A 22,693-nucleotide genomic window follows, 5' to 3' on the forward strand; every position below is an offset into this window, starting at 1 on the left:
GACCAGCCTCCTGTTTCATAAATGTACCTGTAGACGTACAGCCTTGCCCTTCATTGACACTGTATTCAGCTTATTTCCTGCTACAATGGCAGATCGTATGGCCTGCAAAGCTTACAATATTTACATGCCCCTTTACAGAAAAAGTTTCCCAATGCTTGGCCCGTGTGATCAGCGCCCCCTAGAGTTGTTGTTGCACAGCCCACGTGGTGTGAGAGGCATAGACGACCCTCTCTAGGACCTGTCTTTTCTCCCAGCCTCAGAAGTGCAACAGAGACCAGGAGTCCCACTGCACGTCGGGTCAGGAAAGAGCTGAGAAGGGTAACTCGGGGGAGAGAGGGAGAGGGATGAGCCTGCTGTCCTGAGCTGAGAGTTCCTCTGGGCTGGCAGGCCCAGCCCCTGGGCCATCAGAGAAGCCGCATCGGCCCTGCCTCGCCAGGCTGCCTCCTCCGGAGCTGAAGTGAGAGGAGCGCGGTCCAGGCTCTGTGGGCACGATCTCAGCGTGCCCTCCGCATTAGGTAGGCGTCTGGAGGTCCAGGGGTCCAGGGAGCCAAGCTGGGCTCCACTTTGTTCCCCTTGTCCAGCTTCCACCCTTTCACTGGAGACACGCAGTGCCAGGCACTCGGCAGAGGGGAGCTGGCCCGGCCGTGCTTCCCGGCACTGCTGTGGCACGGTCTGCAGGGGGACCGGGGGAGATGGGAAAAGGCAACACAGGTTGTTGTGAGAAAGAGCAGTCTTGTTATCCTTATTCTCCTGCTCTTCTGTTGTTAAAATGCCCTATTATGAAGCAGTGATGAGAGTGGCTGGTAGCACTTGGCGGGGGTGCTTTTTATGGATTGGTTGGTTCATACCAACAAAAACTTGGTAACACAAATGTTCCTCCATATTTTTCTTGCAGAACTTTTCTGTCCCATAAAATCCAGTCACCTGGGAACCCTGGTCCCGGGGCTCTTTGCTCAGCCATAGGAGGTGTGTGGTTCCCTGAGGACTGTATAAGTGCCTGTGTCACACTCCTGGGGGGATGCCCATAGCTTTTATCCGATTTTCAAAGTGGTCTGTGCTTCCCCTCACAGGAACGTCCCTCACCCAACACTAAGAACAGGTACTCCAGTCTGACCCCCATGTATAGCGGGGAAACTGAGGCCCAGGGAGGGCATTGCTCTGAGTCACGGAGACCCCTCTGACTCAGGGCTCTCCTCCCACCCCACCCTCCAGATCTCAGCCAGTTTCTGGGGTGTCTGGGAAGAAATGCAGCCAATTTCCAATTCCCCCACCCCATCTGATTCCACCCTGTGGAGGCCCAGGCCCAAGAGACAGAGTTGGGCTCTCTGGGCTCATCCCACCATTTATGATGGAGGAAGCGAGGGAGGACGTGAAGCTCCTGGGAGCAGGGCTGCCCGCTGGGTTGAATTAGCATCTGCCTGGCCGACTTCTGCCTGTTGGAATCCTGCCCCCCAGAGGCCTGCTGGCAAAGGCTTCACTGCTTCAGAAGCACTTGTAATTTCTTAAAATGTTGGAGATGAAAGGTACTCTGGTGCGAGACCACCCAGAGGCATCACAGCAGATGATGTGGAAGGCCCTGCTAGGCCCAGCTCTCCTCCAGCTGGCAGCCTCTCAAGGGTTCCTTCTCTTTGCTGAGCTTCAGTTTCCCCATCTGTGGACTGGGGCTGACACTCCCCACCAAGCCCCTTCAAGGCGAGCCTTAGAGGTCAAGGCCGTGCCGATGAGTCCCCACATTGCCCTTTTTGAAGGGTCCACCCAGGAATGTAAATTGGTGCAGCCACTATGGAAAACAGTATGGAATTTCCTCAGAAAACTAAAAACAGAGTTGCCATATGATCCAGTAATCCCACTCCTGGGCATATACCCAGACAAAACTCTAATGTGGGGCTTCCCTGGTGATGCAGTGGATAAGAATCCGCCTGCCAATGCAGGAGACACAGGTTTGAGCCCTGGTCCAGGAAGATCCCACATGCCGCGGAGCAACTAAGCCTGTGCGCCACAACTACTGAGCCTGCGCTCTAGAGCCCGCGAACCACAACTGCTGAAGGCCGCGTGCCTAGAGCCCGTGCTCTGCAACAAGAGAAGCCACCGCAGTGAGAAGCCCGCGCACCGCAACAAAGAATTGCCCCTGCTGGCTGCAACTAGAGAAAGCCCGCGCACAGCAACGAAGACCCAATGCAGCCAAAAATAAATAAATTAAAAACAAAAAACCAAGAAAACGCCCTCTAATGTGAAAAGATACATACATGCATCCGTATGTTCACAGCATAAATGTGGGTGGTGTGTGCAATATTACTCAGCCATAAAAGAGAAGGAAATCTTGCCATTTGCAGCAACATGGTGGGCTTAGAGATTATCACACTAAGTGAAGTGAGTCAGAAAGAGAAAGACAAATACCACGTGATGTCACTTTCATGTGGAATCTAAAAAATGACACGAACTTATCTATGAAACAGAAACAGACTCAGAGACGTAGAGAATGGACTTGTGGTTGCCAAGGGTGGGGGGCAGGGGAGGGATGGATTGCGAGTTTGGGATTAGCAGATGCAAACCATTATATATGGAATGGATAAACAGCAAGGTCCTGCTGTAGAGCACAGGGAGCTATACTCAATATCCTATAATAAACCATAATGGAAAAGAATATGAAAAAGAATTTGTATATATATATATATATATATACACATATATATATGTATGTATAACTGAATCATTTTGCTATACAACAGAAATTCACAGAACATTGTAAATCAACTCTACTTCAATAAACTTAAAAAAAAAAAAGTCCACCCAATGTTCCTTCCTCCAGGCTGTACCAGTGCACATGGAGGTAAGAGGGTACTTTGGGCCCAGGGGTCCTAAGGACACACTCACTGCTCCTCACTACTTGGGGTGTCAGGCTGGTGGGGGGAGGATGACCCCTGGGCTAAAATAGAGCTGACCAGATGGCCTAGGGTGGCTGGCCTAGCACAGCAGGTGTACACTTTCCTGAAACTCTGTGGATTCCACTGACCCAATTCTGAAGCCAAGGGCTGGGGGCTGGGGCTGGGTATGTGTGTAGGAGGAGACAGTGGATTGTCATCCCCAAGCTCAGGGCTGGCTCTGCTGCTTGGGCCTGAGGAAAGAAAATGCATTTTTTAAAAAGGCATGTTGCTTTCTCTGCCATAGGAGAAAACAGCCCCCAGCCCCCAAGACGATGCCTTGAATCTGTAGGGTAGGTGCCCAGCTGGGAGGAAAATATGGGAGCAGCACGGTGGTGACTTATGCCAGCCCTAGGCCACCATTAGGGCACAGAAATAAATACGGCGGGTCCCCTATCCTCCAGGAGCTCTAGTTCCAAGGGTGAGACCACGTGGGAGGATGGAAGAGGTTTGAACAAAGCCCTGGGGGGAGAGACGAGCTCTCTCTGGGCAACTAGGGTGTCTCCCCAGAGGGGATGAGATCTGGGATGTGTTCTGAAGGAAGAGTAGGAGTTTCTGGGCAAAGAAGAGAGAAAAGCACCTTTTCTCCAGACTGAGGGTTGGGGGGAGGCTTTTGCCTAGACGGGATCATAATGATTATGGCTTTTTGGGGTTGGGGAGGGAATTGAGCTGTTTGGGGTGATTGGAACGTAGCATGTAGAAGGAGACCTGTTTTAAATAAACTTTATTTTTATGAAAACCAGTTCTTAATGCATTCAACAAGAATTTATTTGGGCACCTGCTCTATGCAAGAAATTGAACTAAGCATAAATAGAAGAGAAAGTAATCATCCCGTGTCCCCAACAAGAGCAAACATCCGTCAGTTATGCTGCTCTGTGGGTCTGTCCTGCTGCAGAAGCGCTGAGCTGGGTGGTGGGCAGGAAACTACACAGTCCTCTGTGTAGGAAAGGTCCCTGCAGTGTTTACACACTTCGATCAAAGTATGGGATTCACTGGAGACTGAGGAACAGACAGGAAAATGCACCGAAGCTTAGCTATATCATGGTCTAACCTGGGGAGCCTTTGGTTTGAAGCCAGGAGCCTGGGGCCTGCGGGCAAATTCCCAGGAATCTGAAGGCCTGCCCTGCAGCAGCCCTGGGAGCCCGCCCTGCTGGGCAGGCTGGAGTCTGGGTGCCGAGCCCAGCCTGGAGCAGCTGGCCGTCCCGGAGTGAGACGGGCTCAGGCGCCACTCAGATGGCTACGCTGTTGGGAATCCGGTCTGGGGACAAGTAGTAATACGGCAGCTTCTTCTTCTTATTGCGCTCGGCGATCACGCTGACAATGGTGTCAAGTTTCTTACGGAATCGGGCCATGGCCTCCTTTACAGGCTTCTCAATAAAATGCTCCTCCGGGTACATGCCTAGGAACAGCTGAGGACCCAGACACGACAGAGACACGTTAATCTGCGATGAGGCGATGTAAACTGACAGGCCTTGTCCCACCCCCAGAGACCATCCTTTGGGAGGCAAGGCGTGTGCTCATCCCCCCATCTCCACCTCCTGCCACCTGCTGAGAGCGCCCCGAGAATGCTCCTGGGCTGGGAACTTACAGATCAGTGCCCTGCCGCAGGGTGTAAGGCTATAAGGACGTGTAAGGGTGCAGGTGGACGTGGAGGTGGGGGGGTAGTCCTGGCCGTGGTGGGCATGTGGCCTGGTCCCAAGCAGCACTCCCGCCTTCCCGCCTGAACTCGGGGCAGCAGGGCCACAGGGGGCCAGTGCAGGCCTTCTCTCCAGCCCAGGACGGCCACAGCCAGGCTCTGTTGGGGGTGGTATGCCCATTTGCACACCCACACAGATGCCTGCAAATTAAAACTAAGCGTACCTTTTAGAAACAAACTATGGGATTGTTAAAATTGGAAAGTTTCATACCCAGGGCTGGTAAAAATGAGAGAAATATCCCGTGCTATTGATGGGGTTTTAGATTTAGTTTGTGGAGGGCAATTCAGTCTCAACATTCTTTGACCAAGAAACTCCTCTACAAGGAACGTACTTGTTCTACGGACACACGTGCCAAGACCCATACATGCAGATGTTAGTGAGGGACCACGACATTAGCAAAGGTCCCAAAGCAACTCGATGCCAACGAATGCCTGCGGGTCTGGGGCTGGTTCAACTGGCCCGTCATTCTGAGCAGCCATGCGCCGACACCGTGGGGCTGTGTCTACCGAGAGCCGGCTTTGGGATTAGCTTCGGTAGGTTGTACGTGCGTGGGAATGTCTCAGAAGATACCCAGGAAACTCTCAGCCCCACCGCTGGGGTGCCGGGGAGAAAACCACATGACGGAGCTTTGTCAATGGTGGGGGTGGGGGGTGCCCTTGTGGGGAGTGTCCCAGTGTCCCCCGGCTCTCCTGCCCCGCCCACGCTGAGCTCCAGCCAGGCTTGGGCCTGAGGGCTTCTTGGGCCCCTCCAGCCTTGCAAGTCAGGATTCCTGGCCAGCAAGGGTCCAGCCTGAGCCCTAAATCACAAAACCCTGGGGTTGAGGAGTGGGTTAAACCTTCTAACTCCCGGAAGGGGCGAGAAGGCCTCCGGTCTCACCTCGTTGTCCTGGAACTGGCTCAGCGCCCACACTGCACCCAGATGCCAGCAGGAGCGGCCACGGTCGGGCAGCATGTCCACGATCTGCTCGATGGTGACCACACCCTTGACCTTCGGCGGCGGGGCTCGCATGGTTGGGGGGGCATTGGGGATCCAGGAGTACCAGTCGTACTGTGGGGATGGCCACCGACTCGCGTGGGCACCTCTGCGGCGCAGCCTCCGCCCACCTTCGTCTCCTGCACCTCCTCCCGAGTCCCCTCCTCCCGCTCCAGCAAGGCCAGGGCAGGTCCCTCCCTCGGGCTGGCGCCCACTGCTTAGCACGGAACCAAACCGCACCAGGAACACCGGATTCCTGGCCCCGGGGCTGCCTGGGCTTCGTCCACCCCCGTCTGTCTGGAAGACGAGGAAGTGGGGTGGTCCGCCCAGGGGCCCTCAGAAGCAGTCAAGGTGGCCTTGGCCACCTCGCCCTGCCCTTGCCCACCTGGCCGAAGTTCACTGCCGCGTGCTGGGCTGAGGCCGTGAAGATCACCACAGTCAGGTACTCGGACAGCTTCTCCTTGGTCTTGATGGACTCGGGGAAGCCTAAGGCAGAGCCATGGGCTGGCTGAGGCCCCGATCCTGGGGAGGGTCCCCCGACTAGCAGATACACGCCTCCACCCATACTGCTTCCTGGGTTCCCACACACCAGTGCTGGAGGGCCCGGGCGTGGGCAAGACTCACTGGGAGGGGACAGCTGCTTGGCCCAGTGTTCCTGTTGTTTCTGACCTGGGCTCTCAGGAGACACAGAAAGGCCCTGAGATGTCCCCTTGAGGCATACTGGTGGATAGGGGTCCCCTAGGGGCTCTGGCCCCAGTGCCAGGTGCTAAGGTGGAGGCCACAGGCCAGCACTGCCCAAAGAAAGTCAGGGAAGAGCAGAAGAGAGGGCTGGGGGCGGGGCAGGGGGACATCCCTACCCGAGGCCTTCTTGCCCCGCATGCCGTACACGTAAATGTCCTTCACGAAGTCCTGCAGCTCCTGGTCCCCCTCCACCACCCGGTCGCTCTCGTAGTAGATGTCCACCACCTCGGCTGTGAACCTGGCCCGGGAGGAGAGGCCCGGCTAGGAGTGGGTGGTCCAGCCAGGGTCTGCAGAGCTGTATCCCGGGCCCCAGGGCAGAGCCCCCATCGGTGACGCTGTCACTCTTTAACGTCCAGACTCACGTCACATGCTCTTCCACCCCCGCCCCGCCCCGGCATACCCTCGTTCCCCCATCCCTGCCCGTACGATGGAGCCAGGCCCTGGCCCACTTTGCCAGCTGCCCAGCCCCCTGGCCGGGTCCATCAGCGCCCAGGCCCACTCCTCCTGCTGCCCAGAACAGGTCCCACAGCCACAGCACTCACGCCCTGATGGCCTCCCACACCAGGAGCCCGTCGTCCCGGTAGAAGTAGTAGGGGATGTCTTCTGTGTTGTCCATGCCCCGGGCCTTGATGGCCTCAGGGAAGCACAGGGAGCTGTAGGTCAGGTCCTGCATGGACTTCTGCACCATCTGCACGTGGCCACCACCCCCTGTGGCGTTGGCCTTGAGCAGGAGGGGAGAGAGCGCCGTGAGCCGAGGCTGGTTCCCCGCCTCCAGCCTTCCAGCCCCAAAGCTCAGCATGAGAAACTGTGAAAGGGCAGGAGGATGACCAGGCCTGCCGAGGGCTAACCTAGGTCTCATGAGGTGGCTGGGAGGGACGTGTGACTCGGAGAATGCCAAGGGCAGCCCAGTGAGAGGCTACGGGGAGGAGCCTCTGCCCAATCAAGATGTGAGGGGCTGAAGTGCAGAGACTGGGAGCAGCTACCGGAGGGAGGAGAGAGCTCCCACCCCGAGCAGCGCAGCAGGGATAGCTGGCAGGGTGGAGCCTGGGCTGGAGCAGCCCTCTGGCCAGGCCTGCCCTCGTCCCGAGCACGGGCTGCCCAGAGCCCGAGCACTGCTCTCTGGGACCTGATCTTTGGGCACAAGACGGGGGCAGATACCAGCCCCCAGGACCCTCACAACTCTGTTGAGAGCATCTTGTGTGCCAAGGTGAGGGCTGGATAGACGCACCGGCTGCTGAGATGTAGGCACACACACACGGTGGCTGAGTGCTCAGGGTACAGAATCTTCAAAGGAGGGCTTGGGTGCTGGGGGCCAGACACTGGTCCACTGTAGGCGTTTGACCCAAGCAGGACCAATAGAGTTGCTCCCTGGTACTTTCTATTTGGATGGAAGATGATGTCACTGTGTGGGAACATGAGCTTGGAGCTCACCGTGATGAGGTCCTGTTCCCTCTCCCACAGGGGGAAGGCTGTCCGAGAACCCCGTCTGAGAGAGTGAGGCCCACACAGTTTAAAGAGTGGAAGAGCTCCATCCAGTGGCTTGTACCCTGGGGACATTATTCCAGTCCCTGGTCCCTGCGTATGAGGCATCCTGGTGGGCAGGGGTTGCTTGGGGGCTCTGGGCCCAGCACCTGGTGCTGAGAGGAAGGCCACAGGCCAGTGTTGCCCAGCGAAACACGGAGCTAGGAGCTGTGGCTCCCGAACCTGAATATGTCCAGGTGTGTGAGATGATACAGTTCCTTTACAGCTGCAGCTGGTCTGAGATGGGTTTTGTCATTTTCCACCCAAATGGTGATTCAACCCTAGTGATCATCTGGCCTGCTCACTAATGGGAGAGGAGAAAGCAGGAAAGTTGGAGGTAGGGGTGCCGGGAGGGTCCAGGCTTGGTAAGCCTCCTGAGGGGTCAGAACAGGGGTGGGGTGCTGCCTGAGAGGGTGTGATGGGCAGGGGGGACCTGAGCCCCCGCTGACAGGGCGAGTAGGCTGGGAGCACCGACGGCCTGCAAGGGCAGAGTGTGGGAGGCTGTGCTCAGAATGATGGGCGGCAGAGTGGGAGGGGAGATGCAGGTCCCCAGTGTGTAAGAGGTGGGGTGGCAGGAGGATGGAGAGGGGAGGGAGGAGGTGACGGGGAGACCACAGTGAGGAGGAAGAGCGGGTGGTGCTTGGAAGTGGCTGGGTGGGAGGGGTGGACGTGGGCCAGGGAAGCTGGGAGGCTTCACTTGGAGCACCTGCAGCCTCCCACCCTCCCCAGGCCTCCACCCCAGTGCCTAGGGGGCTGGTCTCCCGAGAGGATATCTGGACCTCAGGTTGGAGTGGAGGCTGCCGAGGTTCTGAGAAGTAGGTGCCTGCCGGGCCAGGCTCTTCGGGGCACCGAGGCGGGCGGGAGGCACCCACCTTGTCAAAGAGGCCGTACTTGCAGATGAGCTGCTCCCGGGCCTTGGTGTTGATGGCGACGGTGAACCGCACGTGTGCCACCAGGAGCTGGGTGGAGGGGCAGGAGGAGACATCAGAGAAGGCCGATCGGGGGCGCCTGACCAGGTCTGTGCCTCCTCGGGGGTCCTCTGTGGAGGGGCGATGCTACAGGCCTCAGGGAGGGAGTGAAGCTGACATGCTGACCTTCACTGTGGAGCCGCTGCCAGCGGCCTGGGGGATGGGCGCCGCTCTAATGCATAATGGTCGTGATAAAAATGATGACAGTCAACACTTACACAGAGCATAACTGTGTGCTAGGCACTGTCTGAAGCTCTCGAATCTGTCAACTATTTTAACCCTGACAGTAATCCTAGGAGGCAGGCATACTATCTGAACTGTTCTACAGATGGGGAAACGGAGGCACATAGAAGTAACCTGAGCCTGCAGTCACCCCAGCAGTCAGTGCCGGTAGGATTTGGGAACAGAGAAGGGCAGTGACAGTGCCCACCCCACCCAAGGCGAGCCCAAGCTGGAGTCAGGCCCCAGCCCTGTGTCCTCAGGAACCAGCAGGCTCAGAGCCACTTCCTTCCTTGGGGGTACTTACCCACTTCCCCAGCATCTCTCCAGGAGTCTCTTATGGCCACTCCCAGCCACAGTCCTGTGAGGATGTCAGTACCCCTCCTCCCTCCCTTCTGTCCCCCACCCCCCATATCTGGATACCCTCTCCCACTAGGTAAGGCAGCAGCTTGCTGTACCTTGAAAATGGGGTGCACAGCAGGCAGCTGGCGGTACAAGGCGATGCCAAAAACCTCAGACACTAGATGTGTGCGCAGAAGGTGGGTGATGGTCTGGTGGATGTGGAAGTCACTGGAACGCACCCAGATTTTGGCCAGAAGCCAGTCATACTTTGCATCCGAAGGGAGAAAAATGGGGTTCTCATCTCCTGGGACCTGGTTGAGCTGATACATTGGAGAAAATACTGCAGTATTTCGCTCCAGACTGTAGCCGCAGAAGAGCCTGGCCTCGCAGGAAATTCCAGGAGAATCCAAATTTCTTAAACAGTGACTTTTGAATTATGAGAGGATCATGGAGGAGGGCAGAGGCCTAGAGATCGTATTTCCCATCCCAGCTGCATCACTTACTACCTGTGGGACCCTGGGCAATGTAGCCTTTCTGAGCTCTGTCTTTGCCATCTGTAACAAGGGCACAGTGTCTACTCACCTCACAGTTATTAGGAGAAGTGAATGAAAGAGCATGAAGGCATCAGCAAGGAGCGAGCACTGTCATGTGTGAAGGCTGTGGTCTTCCACCCGTTCCCCATCTCCGCTCCTCCCTCCTGGTTCCACCTGCTTCTCTGCTGCTGCTTTTTGGTCTCCCAACTTTCCTTTCCTCTGCTCTCCCCTTAAATACTGCTGTTCCCTAGGCTCTGTCTTGGTGCTCCTGAGTTCCCTTCTGGCCCAAGATTAGCAACTCCAGTTCCTGGGGCTCTAGGGCCAGCATGATGCAGTGTCCCAAGTCACTGTCCCTTGAACCCAGCCCTGCAGCCAGGTGCCTCCTTAGTAGAGGCTGGCTTGTCTTTCCCTTCCCCGTTTCAACTCCACACTGGGGCAGGGGTGATTTTTTTTTTTCTAAAATGTAAATCATGTCAGGTCAATCCTGTCTTTAAAAACACCCAGTCACCTCTTCGTGCCAGAAAATAAGGTCGCGAAACTCTGTGATCTGGCCCTGACATATCGACATTATCCAGCCCTTCCTGCCCAAGCCCCTGGTCCCTAGCTTTGTCCATGACAACAGCCCTTGGCATTCCGGGGGCTCTCCCCTAGTGCCCGGTGCAGCCTCGGGACCTGACAGCCCGATGTCATGTGAGCCTGCAAGGTAGTTGCTGTCATGACCCATCTTTCTGAGGAGGACACAGAGCCTGTGAGGGGTGGACACATGGGATGAGAATGAATTGTCCAGAACAGAGGAGGAGAGTGGAGGAGCCATCATAGGAACTGGGGGCTGGGCCGGGTGTTAGACTCTTGCTGGGAGGAGTGTGGCGGGAACAGGGTGACCCAGGAGAAGAGCTGCCTGAGATGTGGGGGAGCCAGACCAATTTGGGTCCTCAAGGTCATGCTAAGTATTTTGGAAGGTAATTTCCCTGTCTCTCCCTCAAAAACAGAGATGAGGTCCAATAGAAATATAATGCAAGCCACAGGTGGAATTTAAAATTTTCAGGTAGCCCTGTGACCAAGCAGGACCCTGTGGGGGTCTTTCCAGGACAGATCCCCTCCATGTCCTCTGCCTGCCTCTTGTCTATAGAAAAACTTTAGCCTCCTAGCTAGGCCTTCCCTGAGTTCCAAAGAATAAATTTAATTAGAGAAGTGAGAAAATGCAGAAATAAAGGAAAACAGTCAAGCAAGATAAAATAATATACTTTAGCCATTAAAACAAAGTCAAGGAACTTTAGTTCCTCCTCAAGGGCTATAGATAATATTCTGAGCCATATACTTTGAGCTGTTTTGCAGATACTGAAACCCCCAGCAGGTGGAAGAAATTAACTGTTTGCTGCCCACAAGCACACAGACCCCAGACCAGTTGGAACCAGAAGGCTGATGCTGACCCCCGATTACCTCACCACCAACCAGTCAGGAGAATGTCCATGAGCTGATCACACATCCCACAAACCGCTCTCTCACCCTGTCTTTAAAAACCTTTCCCTGAAAGCCATTGGGAAGTTTGGGGCCTTTTGACCACTAGCTGCCTGGACTCCTTGCTTGGAGCCCTGCAATAAATGCTGCATTTTCCTTCACAACTATCTCTGGAAAAGAGCCAGCTGTGCAGCTGCACCAGCCACAGACCTTAACCTGAATGGGAACCTTGTTCCATCACCAGCGGTGGGAGCTTTTGCTGGGAGAGAGGAGCAGAGGCAGTCAGATGAGGACCAAGTACACACTGATAGATGAGCAGAACATCCCTGCTGGTGGAGGGCTACTCCTTTGAGGCCTGGATGGAAGTAGACGCGGATGGAAATGGTGCTAAGATACTTGTATATGCCCTTGACAAAAACCAAGCAAGAGGGTCAGGAAGGCTCCTTCCTGAGCTGCTGTGGGAGCGATGGGGGGGTGGGGCTGGGGCATCGCTCCCCGTTTCAGGTGATGCATCTCAATGCTGTCACTGTGGACAGTCGCCTGGACAACCTGCAGCTCGTACCGTGGGGTTGGCGGCCCAAAGTCAGAGACCTCGAGCAAGTGAAGGGAGCAAAGCTTATATTGGCTTGCAATGCAGCAGCTTCCCACGGACCCCATAGCGGAGCAGTTCCCTGTCCTGAATGTAACCCGGTACTATAACACCAACGGGGACGTGGTGCAAGAGGAGGAGACTCCCTGCACCTGCTACGAGCGTCGTTCCCCTCCCTGCGCGATGACCGAGAAGCAGCTCCGGGAGTTCAACATCAGGGGCCGCTGCCAGCTGGCTAACTACTGTGGCTCCCAGTGCCCGCGGAAGGACTGGTGCGCCCACAAGCAGCACTGTCAGGAGAAGCTGCGCCCCTTCCAGCACGAGCTCGAGCCGGAGCCTCGAGCCGCAGAGCAGCAGTGCAGCGCCCGCGCTCTCGGCTTCCAATCTCCCCGGGACTCGGCGGACGCAGGCTGAGAGCCAGACCCGGAGCTGCTGAACTAGCCGCTCCCGCAGCCGCGCAGCTGCCGGGGGCCCCTCACAGCGCACTGCCGCAGCGCCCCCTAGTGCTCACCTAGAGCAGAGACAGCCGGGAGGCGCCCGCCAGGACCCTTCTCATTCTCTCTATGTTAATTGTTCGTAAACTCATGTACAGTTTTTTGAGGCGGAGGACATGGGGGGCGGGGGGGCTGTCGTGGGAAGGCTCCTTAGGGTCCTGCTCAGTGACAGCCACAGTAATAAAAATAAAAACAAACGGGTGAACTTTATGTTTAATAATACAATTTTATTCTACCCAATCTCTCTAAAATGTCATTTCAACATGTAAGTAATAAAAATTCTATTTTTTTTCTCGTTCTAAGTCTTCGAAATCAGGTGTGTATTTTGCACTTCCAGAGCGCCTTGGTAGGGGCTAACCACAGCTCAAGGGCTCTAGAGCCGTGGGTGGCCAGGGGCTCCCACGCTGGACAGAGCGGCTCTAGACAGCCCACCCCGGGCCTGCTCACCCAGGACAGAGTAGTGCAAGGAAAGCAGAGTTTGACCTTCACGATATTTTTGGTTGTTTGTGAATGCAATTAGTTGTCAACCTTTAAATATCAGTACTTTCACATAAAAATCTGGATTAATAGGTTTTCTTGGAAAATTAGGAGGTCTGCGAACTCTGAAACCATGTTTTCATAGAACAACACTCCAGCCCCTTTTAACAGTCCCAGCTCTCAGGCTCCCCACTGCCCCACCTCTCCCCTGGCCCCTCCCCTGCTGCCCCCTCAGTCTCGCCCCTCATACTGTTGTCCTGCCCCACCCCCTGTCACTCCCCTCTTATTGCCCTGCCCCGCCCCTTCCCCACCCCCTGCCCCGCCCCTCCCAGTGCTTCGCTCTTTTGCACTGACTGCGCGGCCCCACCCACACCTGACTCTGCTGGCAGAGCAGGTAGGATGCCCGCTAGGCTCTGGTGCATGCTCTGTGGCCAAGGAGACCTTCTGCTGCATGCTAGGGGCTATACTTGTACTATCTCATTTATCCCTCACCGTGGCCCTGCAAAGCAGGTATTCCTTGACATTCCCATTTTACATAGGGGTAAACTGAGGCTCAGAGTGGTTTAGCAGCTCTCCCAAGTCACAAACTGGTAAACAGCTGAGCTGGGAAAGGACCCAGTGCTCTGCCTACTCCTTGGCAGTGCCTCTGGCCTTTCTCTCCACTCTCACTGCTTAGTCCAGACCCTCACTTGCTATCATCCGGAACTCCTACACCAGCCTTGCAGGTCACTCCGATTTGGGCCTTCCCTCCCACCCATTCTTCCCACCCTCCCCACTCCCCTCCAGGCTGTTAGTGATGCTGTGGAACTCCAGAACGCTTGGTGTTTTGTGTTTAAATTTTGGGGGGGGTGGTGATAAGGATGTATAGCCTTTTGTTTCTGATTAGGAAAGATTATATACTTACTGTAAAAAATTCCAATCATTACAGAAGAGCACAAGAAAGAAAGAAAACATTTCATAATCCAGCCTCTTTGCATATATGCATATTTGTGCAATTTTCCATACATTGATTAGCATTATAATCAAGTCTGTTGCTACTTTCTTTTGCTCACCTGTGCCCCAGCCAGTTCCATCCCAATGTTCCCAGCCTGGTGACCTGTGTCCTTCTGCGACTCCCCATGCCCACAAGAGTATCTGGTCACATCTATGGTGGGCCCTTTCCTTGCATTCAGTTGCCATAGAAGAGATCGTATAATCTCTACCCTGTATCTTGCTTTCTGCTGTTAACTCATAGCTGACTCAGGTCAGCTGGGATAGATCTAATTTATTGGTTGTAAAGGTGGCGTAATAGTCCATGGTCTGGACATAAAAGGTCTCTGGAGGACAGGCTGCTTCAGAGGTGCCTGAGAGTGGTGAACAAGGTTCCCAGCTCGGCTTACTTCTCCATCACTTGTCCCTTTACCTTTGGCATCAGTTTCTGAAGAATAGGGCTTCTTTCTGATAACAGGCTGGGAACTCCTTTGGAGGAGAGGTGCCCCAGAGACTGGGAGACTGGTGAGGCATGAACTTTGGAGCCAGAAGGCCTGGCTCGAGCCTCAGCTCTGCCGCTGACTACCCCTGTGCCTTGGTTTCCTTATCCGCTTAAAATGATCGGTAGCACTAGTGCCTGCCTACTCAGAGGGCTGTAGTGACAGTTACATAAATAAAGGTAGGTCCTGGTCTGAAACCCTGGTGGCCAAATGTTTCAGAATTCATAATTTTTTAGGATTTTAGCAGCGTGTACATTTCATTACGTGACACCTCTCTCCCCCTCCCTGGGTCTGGGGCAACACAATATTTTACACTCAAATATGTTAGTATTTCTGCAGTGAAACATGCATTTCATACTAAGTGAGAGAAAGCCTCTTAAATAGCCTCTCCTGTTGGTTCACAGCAAGCTTTGCTGCCAATGAATTTGCTACACATTTTTGATAAGTCTAACAGCTTTAGAATTTTTTAGATTTCAGAATCCAAGGTAAGGGGTTGTGTGTAGGCAAACCCTTGCGATAGCCTTGGCGGTTAACATCTGGCAAAACTAGCTGCTATTACGCCCACGGCACCCAATGCCTGGTTCATGGCTGACTCAAAGTACTGTTTGCTGAGTGCCTGTCTGCCTTCCCCTTGGGGGCCCCTGTGCAGCCTCCCCCGTTCATGGACCCACACCTCATCCTGGCCCGGGTGTGGTTTCCTGCTGTCTGCATACCAGCTCCCACAGTGTTGTAGTGGCCTGGTGCCTTGAGAAAGCCGATGCAGCCAGGAATGGGGAGAGATGAAGCTCTGTCCCTGCCTGCCTCTCCCCCAAACTGCTCCCCTCTCCTTCTCCACCATCTTTGGTGGAGACAAGAACCCCGGGGCACATGAAGGGGGCATCTCAGGATGGGAACAGTTCCTGAACCCCATGGTCCCCTCTTGGCAGCCTCAGCTTCCAGCTCAGCTCACAGCCTCACTTGCCTGGGCTCTGCTGGCGTTTTGATTTGGGGCTGGTCACGACGCTGGGGTGGGGAGCCCAGTATGCTATCCCAAGGCAGGTCCTCCTCAGAGCCAGGAAGTTCTCAAGGGTATCTTGGGGAGTGGAGCCTTTTCTGCCCATTGTGGTCAGCCCTCTCCAGGACTGGCAGGAAGCCCTAAGTTCCTGTTTTTCCTGTCTACCTGGAAAAGCCTTCAGCAGGACACTCAAGGCAGAGCTGCCTTCTCCTCCTAGAGCTTTGGTGGTGCCACCCAGGAAATCCTCCCTGAGCCCTGACTGCTGAGGGTAGAGCCGCCCGGGAAGAGAACAGGTCCCCTCAGCCTACCTGGATGGCAATGGGGACAATCTTGTTGGCCAGATTCTTGTACAGCAAGCAGATGGGCGCGGCAAGAAACTGCAGAGTGCAGGGGTCTGTTTTGTTGACATCGATGCCATCCAACAGCTTGAAGTCCACGATGAAGATGTTCCCCAGCTGTAAGAGGCAAGAGGAAATACATGCAAGTCAGTTGCAGCCTGAGATGGACCCAGCAATCAGGCGCAGAGGGAGGGAAAGGGGCCTCTGGCTGCCCTGGCAACTCAGTGGAGCTCAGAATTTTATAAAGTTCTTGGTCCTCTAACTCAAAGGCTGACTGACATCAGCTTTCACAGGTTGCGGTGGGCTCAGTAAGGTGAAGGAACGAACAGTTCAGGAACTGTTCCCATCCTGAGATGCCCCCTTCATGTGCCCCGGGGTTCTTGTCTCCACCAAAGATGGTAGATAAGGAGAGGGGAGCAGTTTGGGGGAGAGGCAGGCAGGGACAGAGCTTCATCTCTCCCCATTCCTGGCTGCATGGTCACAGGGTTGGCTGGACTTCAGCTCTTCTGCACTTGCTGTACCCGAAGTCTGCCTGACCCTCGTGAAGGATGTTGAAAGATCACCCGGAAGGACACAGTTTAAGAAGAAGAAAGTAGGCAGAGTTTAGATGAAATAGGTGAGAGAAGTCAAATGCCAAGAGTGATGCTGCAGGACTCCACTTACAGAGAGTTCAAAGCTGGGTAAACTCAGTGTCAGAGTCAGGACCAGGGCCACCCTTGGGAGGAGAGACGGAAAGGGGGCAGGTTCGCAGGTGGGAGGCTCTGAGGGGTGGGGTCTACAAAAGTAGGCGTCCACCGCGTCAGGAGGGGGTCGTCAGGGCCGGGGGAGGTCTTTAGAGGTGGGTCTTCAGGGGTGAGGAGGTCTACAGGGGCGGGGTGGGGGTGGGGAGTCTGCAAGGGTTGTGTGTGCTCTGTGTCCTGGTCTGAGGCTGGTGGCACAGCGGGGTAAGGTGCAAAGTCATTGAGCTTGCTGCCACTCCTGATTCGTGCCCTTTTCCGTGGATATCGTACTTCAATATAAAACAAATATGCACCTGGGATTTGGGGAAGGTAGAAAGCCACCCACCCCAGACTACACTTGAGTCCCCTAGAGGGAGCTTAAGCTGAGGGCCGCAAGGGCTCCTTTCTCCAGAGCTGGAAGAGTTCGGGTGCAGGACAAGCGGCGCTTCTTTTAAAGCCTTTTGTGTTTTAAGCTAGAAATGGAGGCAGGGGTTGCGGTCCGGCTGGGGAAGGGGGTCGGGTCTACAATACGGTGGACACTGGTCAACAGGTGCTCGTCAGTTGCACGTCCACGACTCTGCCTACAGAGGGCGCGCGGGGGCCACTGTGCAAGCGCTTGAGGGGACCAAGGCACTAGAGAAGCTCAAAGCCTGGCCATCATCTTCCTCCTTTTTTCGGACACAGAGGACCCTGGCAATTGTCTGACACCAGTGATGAGCTCCGAGCAGTCTGCTCGAGATGCATTCAGGGCAGGAGTGGGACGGGGTCGGGGAAGGAGGGGATGGTGCCCTCGGCCAGCCAGGGCAGAGGGAAGTGGGGAGAGGCTGCTTCCAGGATAGCAAGTGATGGCCCCTCGGGACACCTCGGCCAGAAGTTGGAGACACTAGTCCCGGTGGGTCACAGGGTTGGCTGGGCTTCTGTGATGGGCTGGAGAAATGGCCTTTCAGAGCGGGTGTGGCCATCAGTGACCACTGTGCAGAAGAAATGGCTGCCTATCAAATCTTGAGCGGACCCAGGTTGTTTAACTTGATGAATGAAAGGCTAAAGGGAGGCCCTGGGAACCCGGGGGCCTGGGATTTGGGTCTGCACATGGGGCATTTCTCTGTTATTCCAGGCCACCTCCTCTCTCTGGGCCTCAGTTTCATCCTTCTGGAAAGTGAGAGCGCCAACCCTATCTCCCAGTTGATATTCTAGGTTCTGTAGAAGATGCTGGTGGTCTTGCTTGTCTGGTATTCCTGTCCTCTCCTTTTGGTCGACATAGTCCATTCTCCTGACCATAGCGATTGGTTCAGGGAATTATCTCAAGCTGGACCCATGACACTTGCTGGAAGTGTTGGGAAACAGGGACTTTCTTTCTGGGATTGGGTAATGTTTGCTAAAATGGTGGAAGGTAAGTCTGAAGCTGTTGGTGGTCATCTTTACCTCCACAAAAGGACACCTTCCTAAGAAAAAAAATCCAACAGAGGCAGAGAATTGAGAAATGGAGAAATGATGCCAATGGATTATCTGAACCTTGGACCCAGCTATGCCTGAACTAGTCGCTTTGCTTCTTCGTTTTTAAAAAATTTATTTATTTGGTTGCACCAGGTCTTAGTTGCGGCACGTGGGCTCCTTAGTTGTGGCATGCGAACTCTTAGTTGCGACATGCATGTGGGATCTAGTTCCCTGACCAGGGATCGAACCCAGGCCCCCTGCACTGGGAGCATATTGTCTTATCCACTGTGCCACCAGGGAAGTCCCCTCGCTTCGCTTCTTGCTGTTGCCTCAACCAATGCATTTCTTATGATTTTTGTGACTTGAAACTACAAAATCCTAATATAAAGTCTAAGAACTAAAACACTCTTGAAGAGTTGTGACGATGACTCAAAAACAACAGGGCTAGAATTTCTCTATTCATGTTGCAAAAAAATAATTGCATAGGTAAAGATTAAAAGAAAAAATCTTTGGAGTTTTAGTAGGCCACAAACTTAATGTAGATCATAAGATGCTGCCAAAGAGAAGTAGCAGAAATGACTGTGGGAATTAAGAACCATATTGTAGGGGATGGAGCGATGTATGTGTAAGAGATGGGTGGTGTGTGTGTAAGACTCCAGTCAATGGTGGCTATTGGATTATTGCTTCACCACCAAAACCACAGCTGAGCATCAAGACCATAACTCAAAGGAAAGACGACCATTGTGGTGGCAAGGACTCCTGAGCGGAGGCTGTCCCCCTGCCAGGGTGGCTGGATGCACAGATGGCTGCTCAGTCCCTTCCAGTTCTAGGATTCTCTGGCTTTTAAGGTTCCGTGATTCTCCGATTTGAAGTTTGAAACCAACAGCACTGAATCAATGTTACTACGTCCAGCAATTAAATCTACAGGGGAGAACTGCTGTGTGTGCCTGTCTACGTGGGGACAGGTTGTCACCTGTCCACATGACCAGGTGGGGCAGGAGCCCTGCCTGGGGACTTCATCTGGGCAGGCGGCCCTCCAGAGTCAGGTGGGCAGGGTGTGAGGGCTGGGAGGTCTGTCCACAGACGGCACTGACCATCGCTCTCTTTCTGGGGCCCCATGGTGAGCTGAGCAAGCAAGACAGGGTGACTGGAAACAGCAGAAGGCCGCCTAGACACCTGGGGCAGGTGGCAGGAGGCCTGGTCATCCTGGCTCTAGTGGGAATGGGCCAACTGATGGGAGACTAAGGCCAGTTCCCAGAGCCTCAAGCTCCTGGCATGGAAGGCGGCTGACACTGAGTCCCACCAGAGGAGGAGGTTTGAACCCCTTTCTGTCTCAAGACTACAATAGTCTTGGAACTGGAGAGGGCTGACCTTGCAGACGAGGGCCAGGAGAAGGGCTGGGGGGAGGGTGAGGACAGAAGCAGAAGACCGACACTTCTAATTAGGAAGTCAAAAGTTCCATCAGTTTTCTCCTTTTTTTTTTTTTTTTTTGATGCAAGGTTTGCTTTTTTCTCCAGTTTCTTTACCTTTGCAAGGTGGGTAACAATTGGTGGTCCTGTGTATAAAGCATCTCTCACAATGCCTGGCCCACAACAGGCCCTTAGCTAGAGGGAGCTCTTTTAATCATGATATTGATATTGAAAATATTGATATTATGCTCTAAGACCTGCACATCACGGGGAAATATCCCTCTCAATTCCTCCACCTATGCTGGACAAGACAGTTTTCATAAATGCTCAGGAAAAGGAAGAGGTCACTTCACTGAGGGCAGCCGATCTTGCCATCAGCCAGACAGATGAGCCTGGAGGTAGCAGCCTGGGGGCCAGCGAGCAATGGCCAGCAAGAAGTGGTTTCTGCCCAACAGAGTATGACCTGGCTGAGCCTCTGGCCCGGGCCACCGTCTCCAGCCAACCAGGTTCTACCTCAACCTCCTGCTCCAAGGTGAGCTGCCGCTCCAGGCTGCACTCCACCATCTCCGTGGTAACCGGGAGATTCTCTGGCAGCTTCATGCAGCGCTGGATCAACACAGGGTTGCAGCCGTTCAGGAACTGGTAGCCAAACATTGAGTCTTCTTGCCAGTGATTCATAACCTGCTCTATGGAGGAGAGAATTGGAGCTCAGCCTGAGTTCTGAGCCGGGCTGAGGTCTTCCTGATGCTAGCGGAGGGCCAGAGTCCTTGCCGGGTCCCCTCTCCCAGGCACTCAGTGGACAGCCCACCATGCCCAACTGCTTGACCACTAGGTCAGGCCATGGCACCACCCCATCCTCCCTGAGCTGGCCCTTAGTGGCTCAGAAGGTTCCTGGGGAACCCCTTTCTCAAGCACAAAAACAAAAATAGACAAATGGGATTGCATCAAACTAAAAAGCTTTCTGCGCAGCAAAGGAAACAATCAACAGAGTGAAAAGACAACCTACAGAATCGGAGAAAATCTGTGCAAACCATATATCTGATAAAAGTTTAATCTTCCAAATATCTAAGGAACTCCTACAACTCAATAGCAAAAACACCAATAACCCGATTAAAAAATGGACAAAGGATTTTTTGTTTGTTTGTTTTTTCGGTACGCGGGCCTCTCACTGTTGTGGCCTCTCCCGTTGTGGAGCACAGGCTCCGGACGCGCAGGCTCAGCAGCCATGGCTCACGGATGCAGCCGCTCCACAGCATGTGGGATCTTCCCGGACCGGAGCACGAACCCGTGTCCCCTGCATCGGCAGGCGGACTCTCAACCACTGCACCACCAGGGAAACCCTGGACAAAGGATTTGAACAGACATTTCTCTGAAGACGACATACAGATGGCCAGCAGGTATAGGAAAGAATGCTCAACATCACTAGTCACCAGTGAAATGCAAATCAAAACCACAGTGAGATAGCACCTCACACCCGTCAGGATTCTATTATTAAAAAAAAAGACAAGTGTTGGTGAGGCCATGGAGAAGCTGGAGCCCTTGTGCACAGTTGGTGGGAATTCAGGATGCACAGCTGCTATGGAAAACAGTGTGGAGTTTCCTCGAAAAGTTAAAAATAGAACTGCCACATGATCCAGCAATCCCACTTCTGGGTATTTATCCCAAAGAATTGAAATCAGGATCTTGAAGAGATATCTGCACCCTCATGTTCCTTGCAGCACAATTCATAACAGACAAGATGTGGAAACCACCTACATGCTCATCTACAGAGGGATGAATAAAGAAAATGTGGTATATACATACAATGGAATACTATTCAGCCTTAAAAAAGATGGACATTCACAATATGTGACAGCATGGGTGAACCTGGAGGACGTGATGCTAAGTGAAATAACCCAGTCACAGAAGGACAGGTACTGCATGGTTCCACTTATATGAAGCATCTGAGTTAGTCCAGCTCAACAGAATCAAAGAGCAGCACAGGATGGCGGTTGCTAGGGAGGGGCTGTGGGGAGTTACTAATCCATGGCGTGAAGTTTCAGTTAAGATGAGTACGTTCTAGAGGTCTGTTGTACAACACTGTACCTATAGAAAAAGAAAAGGAAAAAAACCACCCAGGTCCTTGTGCCCAGGAAGCAGGGGCCCTAGGATGAGGGAGAAGGAGGGGAGCGGGGGGCACCCTGGGGAGGAGTTTGTGAAGGCAGTTTCCCCCCTTGCTTGTCTCCTTAACGTCTCCTAATCTTTCTGTTGCTGTGTGGTCCTTCCTGTGCCATCCCTGGCAGTTATGTTGCTACTGTTCTACCAAATACATCCTAGTCCAAAGGAACCCACTGTTGCTTTCACGTAAATGCTTAAAAAACAAGCTAACTCCTGCCTTTTCTCTGTTCGGAAGCATCATAAATGATTGATTTATTTAAAGAAAAAGTGTTGATATTTATGAGACTTTCGATGGTGAAATGAGGTTGAGGGTGCTCAACACTGGACATCCAAGGAGGAGAAACCTCTGGCCATGAGGGTGATCCCCAGTGGAGCGTACTGTGTGGGTGCAGGCAGTGCTGGCCTGAGGCACAGGGAGGCCTCGTGCTGGAGTGGGTGGAGCAGCCCTTTCCCACACCCAGGCAAGGCTCCCCAGCACCATAAGAGCCCCCAAAGCACACTCACCAGAAATAGTGTTGCTGATCCTGAGGAAGATTTTCTCAAAGTCAGCAAAGTCGCTCCAGGAAGACTGGAACATGTGCATGAAGCGGTTGATGAACAGGTTCTCCATCCTGCAGACCGAGACACGGCGGCGCCCCTGCACGCTCTGGCCTCACCTGCCCCCTGCCAAGCCCCTCCGCACCCTGGTCTCATGGGGCCTCAAGGGGACTTGAACCCAGGGCAGCTCCAAGGGGGCAGCTGATTGGCCTTGTGGAAACCAGGACAGAAACTGGCACCCATGCCCATGCTCTTCCTTCTGCATTTCCCCTAAGAAAGAGACCAGTCGCCTGTCCTCGACAGCAGTCTACGGTGCTCTCTTCCCATTCACACGGGCTCTGGTCTGTGCCTTCATTCATTCATTCACCAAACTTTTTGCTGCCCCAAATTGATGCAAGCTTCCAGGGACAGAGCACCGTTATCTCCTATGTAGCTGCTCTCCCGAGTCTCCTGGATTTGGGGGGATAAGCAGTTTAGTGGAATTTAACCCTCATTTACTTTCTGCCTAACCTTGGCTCTTTGCCTGGTGCTGAGGAGTCCATATGCAAGGCCAGAGAGGGCAGCTGAGATGGACGCAGGTCAGCACAGAGTGTTAAGGGCCTGGCCGAAGATCCCAGCTCCATCTCTTCCCAGCCATATGGCCTTGGGCAAATCCCTAACCTTCTGTGCCTCAGTTTCCTCATCCATGAAACGGGTACAATAAC

At 54.0% G+C, this 22,693-nt stretch overlaps 1 protein-coding gene and 1 pseudogene across 4 annotated transcripts in view; one reads left to right on the forward strand and one right to left on the reverse strand.

Annotated features, from left to right (window-relative positions):
• Positions 1-3,628: 3,628 nt before the first annotated feature.
• Positions 3,629-22,693, reverse strand: part of ALOX5 (arachidonate 5-lipoxygenase) — a 55,193-nt gene continuing 36,128 nt past the window's right edge. For 2 of the 4 annotated variants that reach the window (XM_032607656.1, XM_032607659.1), the window contains 11 exons: positions 21,957-22,063; positions 19,809-19,981; positions 15,704-15,850; positions 9,498-9,701; positions 8,725-8,811; positions 6,874-7,052; positions 6,448-6,569; positions 5,976-6,076; positions 5,495-5,665; positions 4,510-4,758; positions 4,190-4,330 (listed from right to left, as the gene is read on the reverse strand). In XM_032607656.1, coding sequence (XP_032463547.1) covers positions 4,513-4,758; positions 5,495-5,665; positions 5,976-6,076; positions 6,448-6,569; positions 6,874-7,052; positions 8,725-8,811; positions 9,498-9,701; positions 15,704-15,850; positions 19,809-19,981; positions 21,957-22,063 — 1,537 coding nt within the window. In that variant the 3' untranslated portion in view covers positions 4,190-4,330; positions 4,510-4,512. Of the gene's footprint in view, positions 4,331-4,509; positions 4,759-5,494; positions 5,666-5,975; positions 6,077-6,447; positions 6,570-6,873; positions 7,053-8,724; positions 8,812-9,497; positions 9,702-15,703; positions 15,851-19,808; positions 19,982-21,956; positions 22,064-22,693 lie in introns of all 4 variants that reach the window. The other 2 variants (XM_032607657.1, XM_032607658.1) reach the window with 2 other exon arrangements.
• On the forward strand, positions 11,340-13,124 carry LOC116741372 (annotated as a pseudogene).

The sequence above is a fragment of the Phocoena sinus genome, chromosome 16 (genome assembly GCF_008692025.1).
Source record: "Phocoena sinus isolate mPhoSin1 chromosome 16, mPhoSin1.pri, whole genome shotgun sequence".
NCBI lineage: Eukaryota > Metazoa > Chordata > Mammalia > Artiodactyla > Phocoenidae > Phocoena > Phocoena sinus.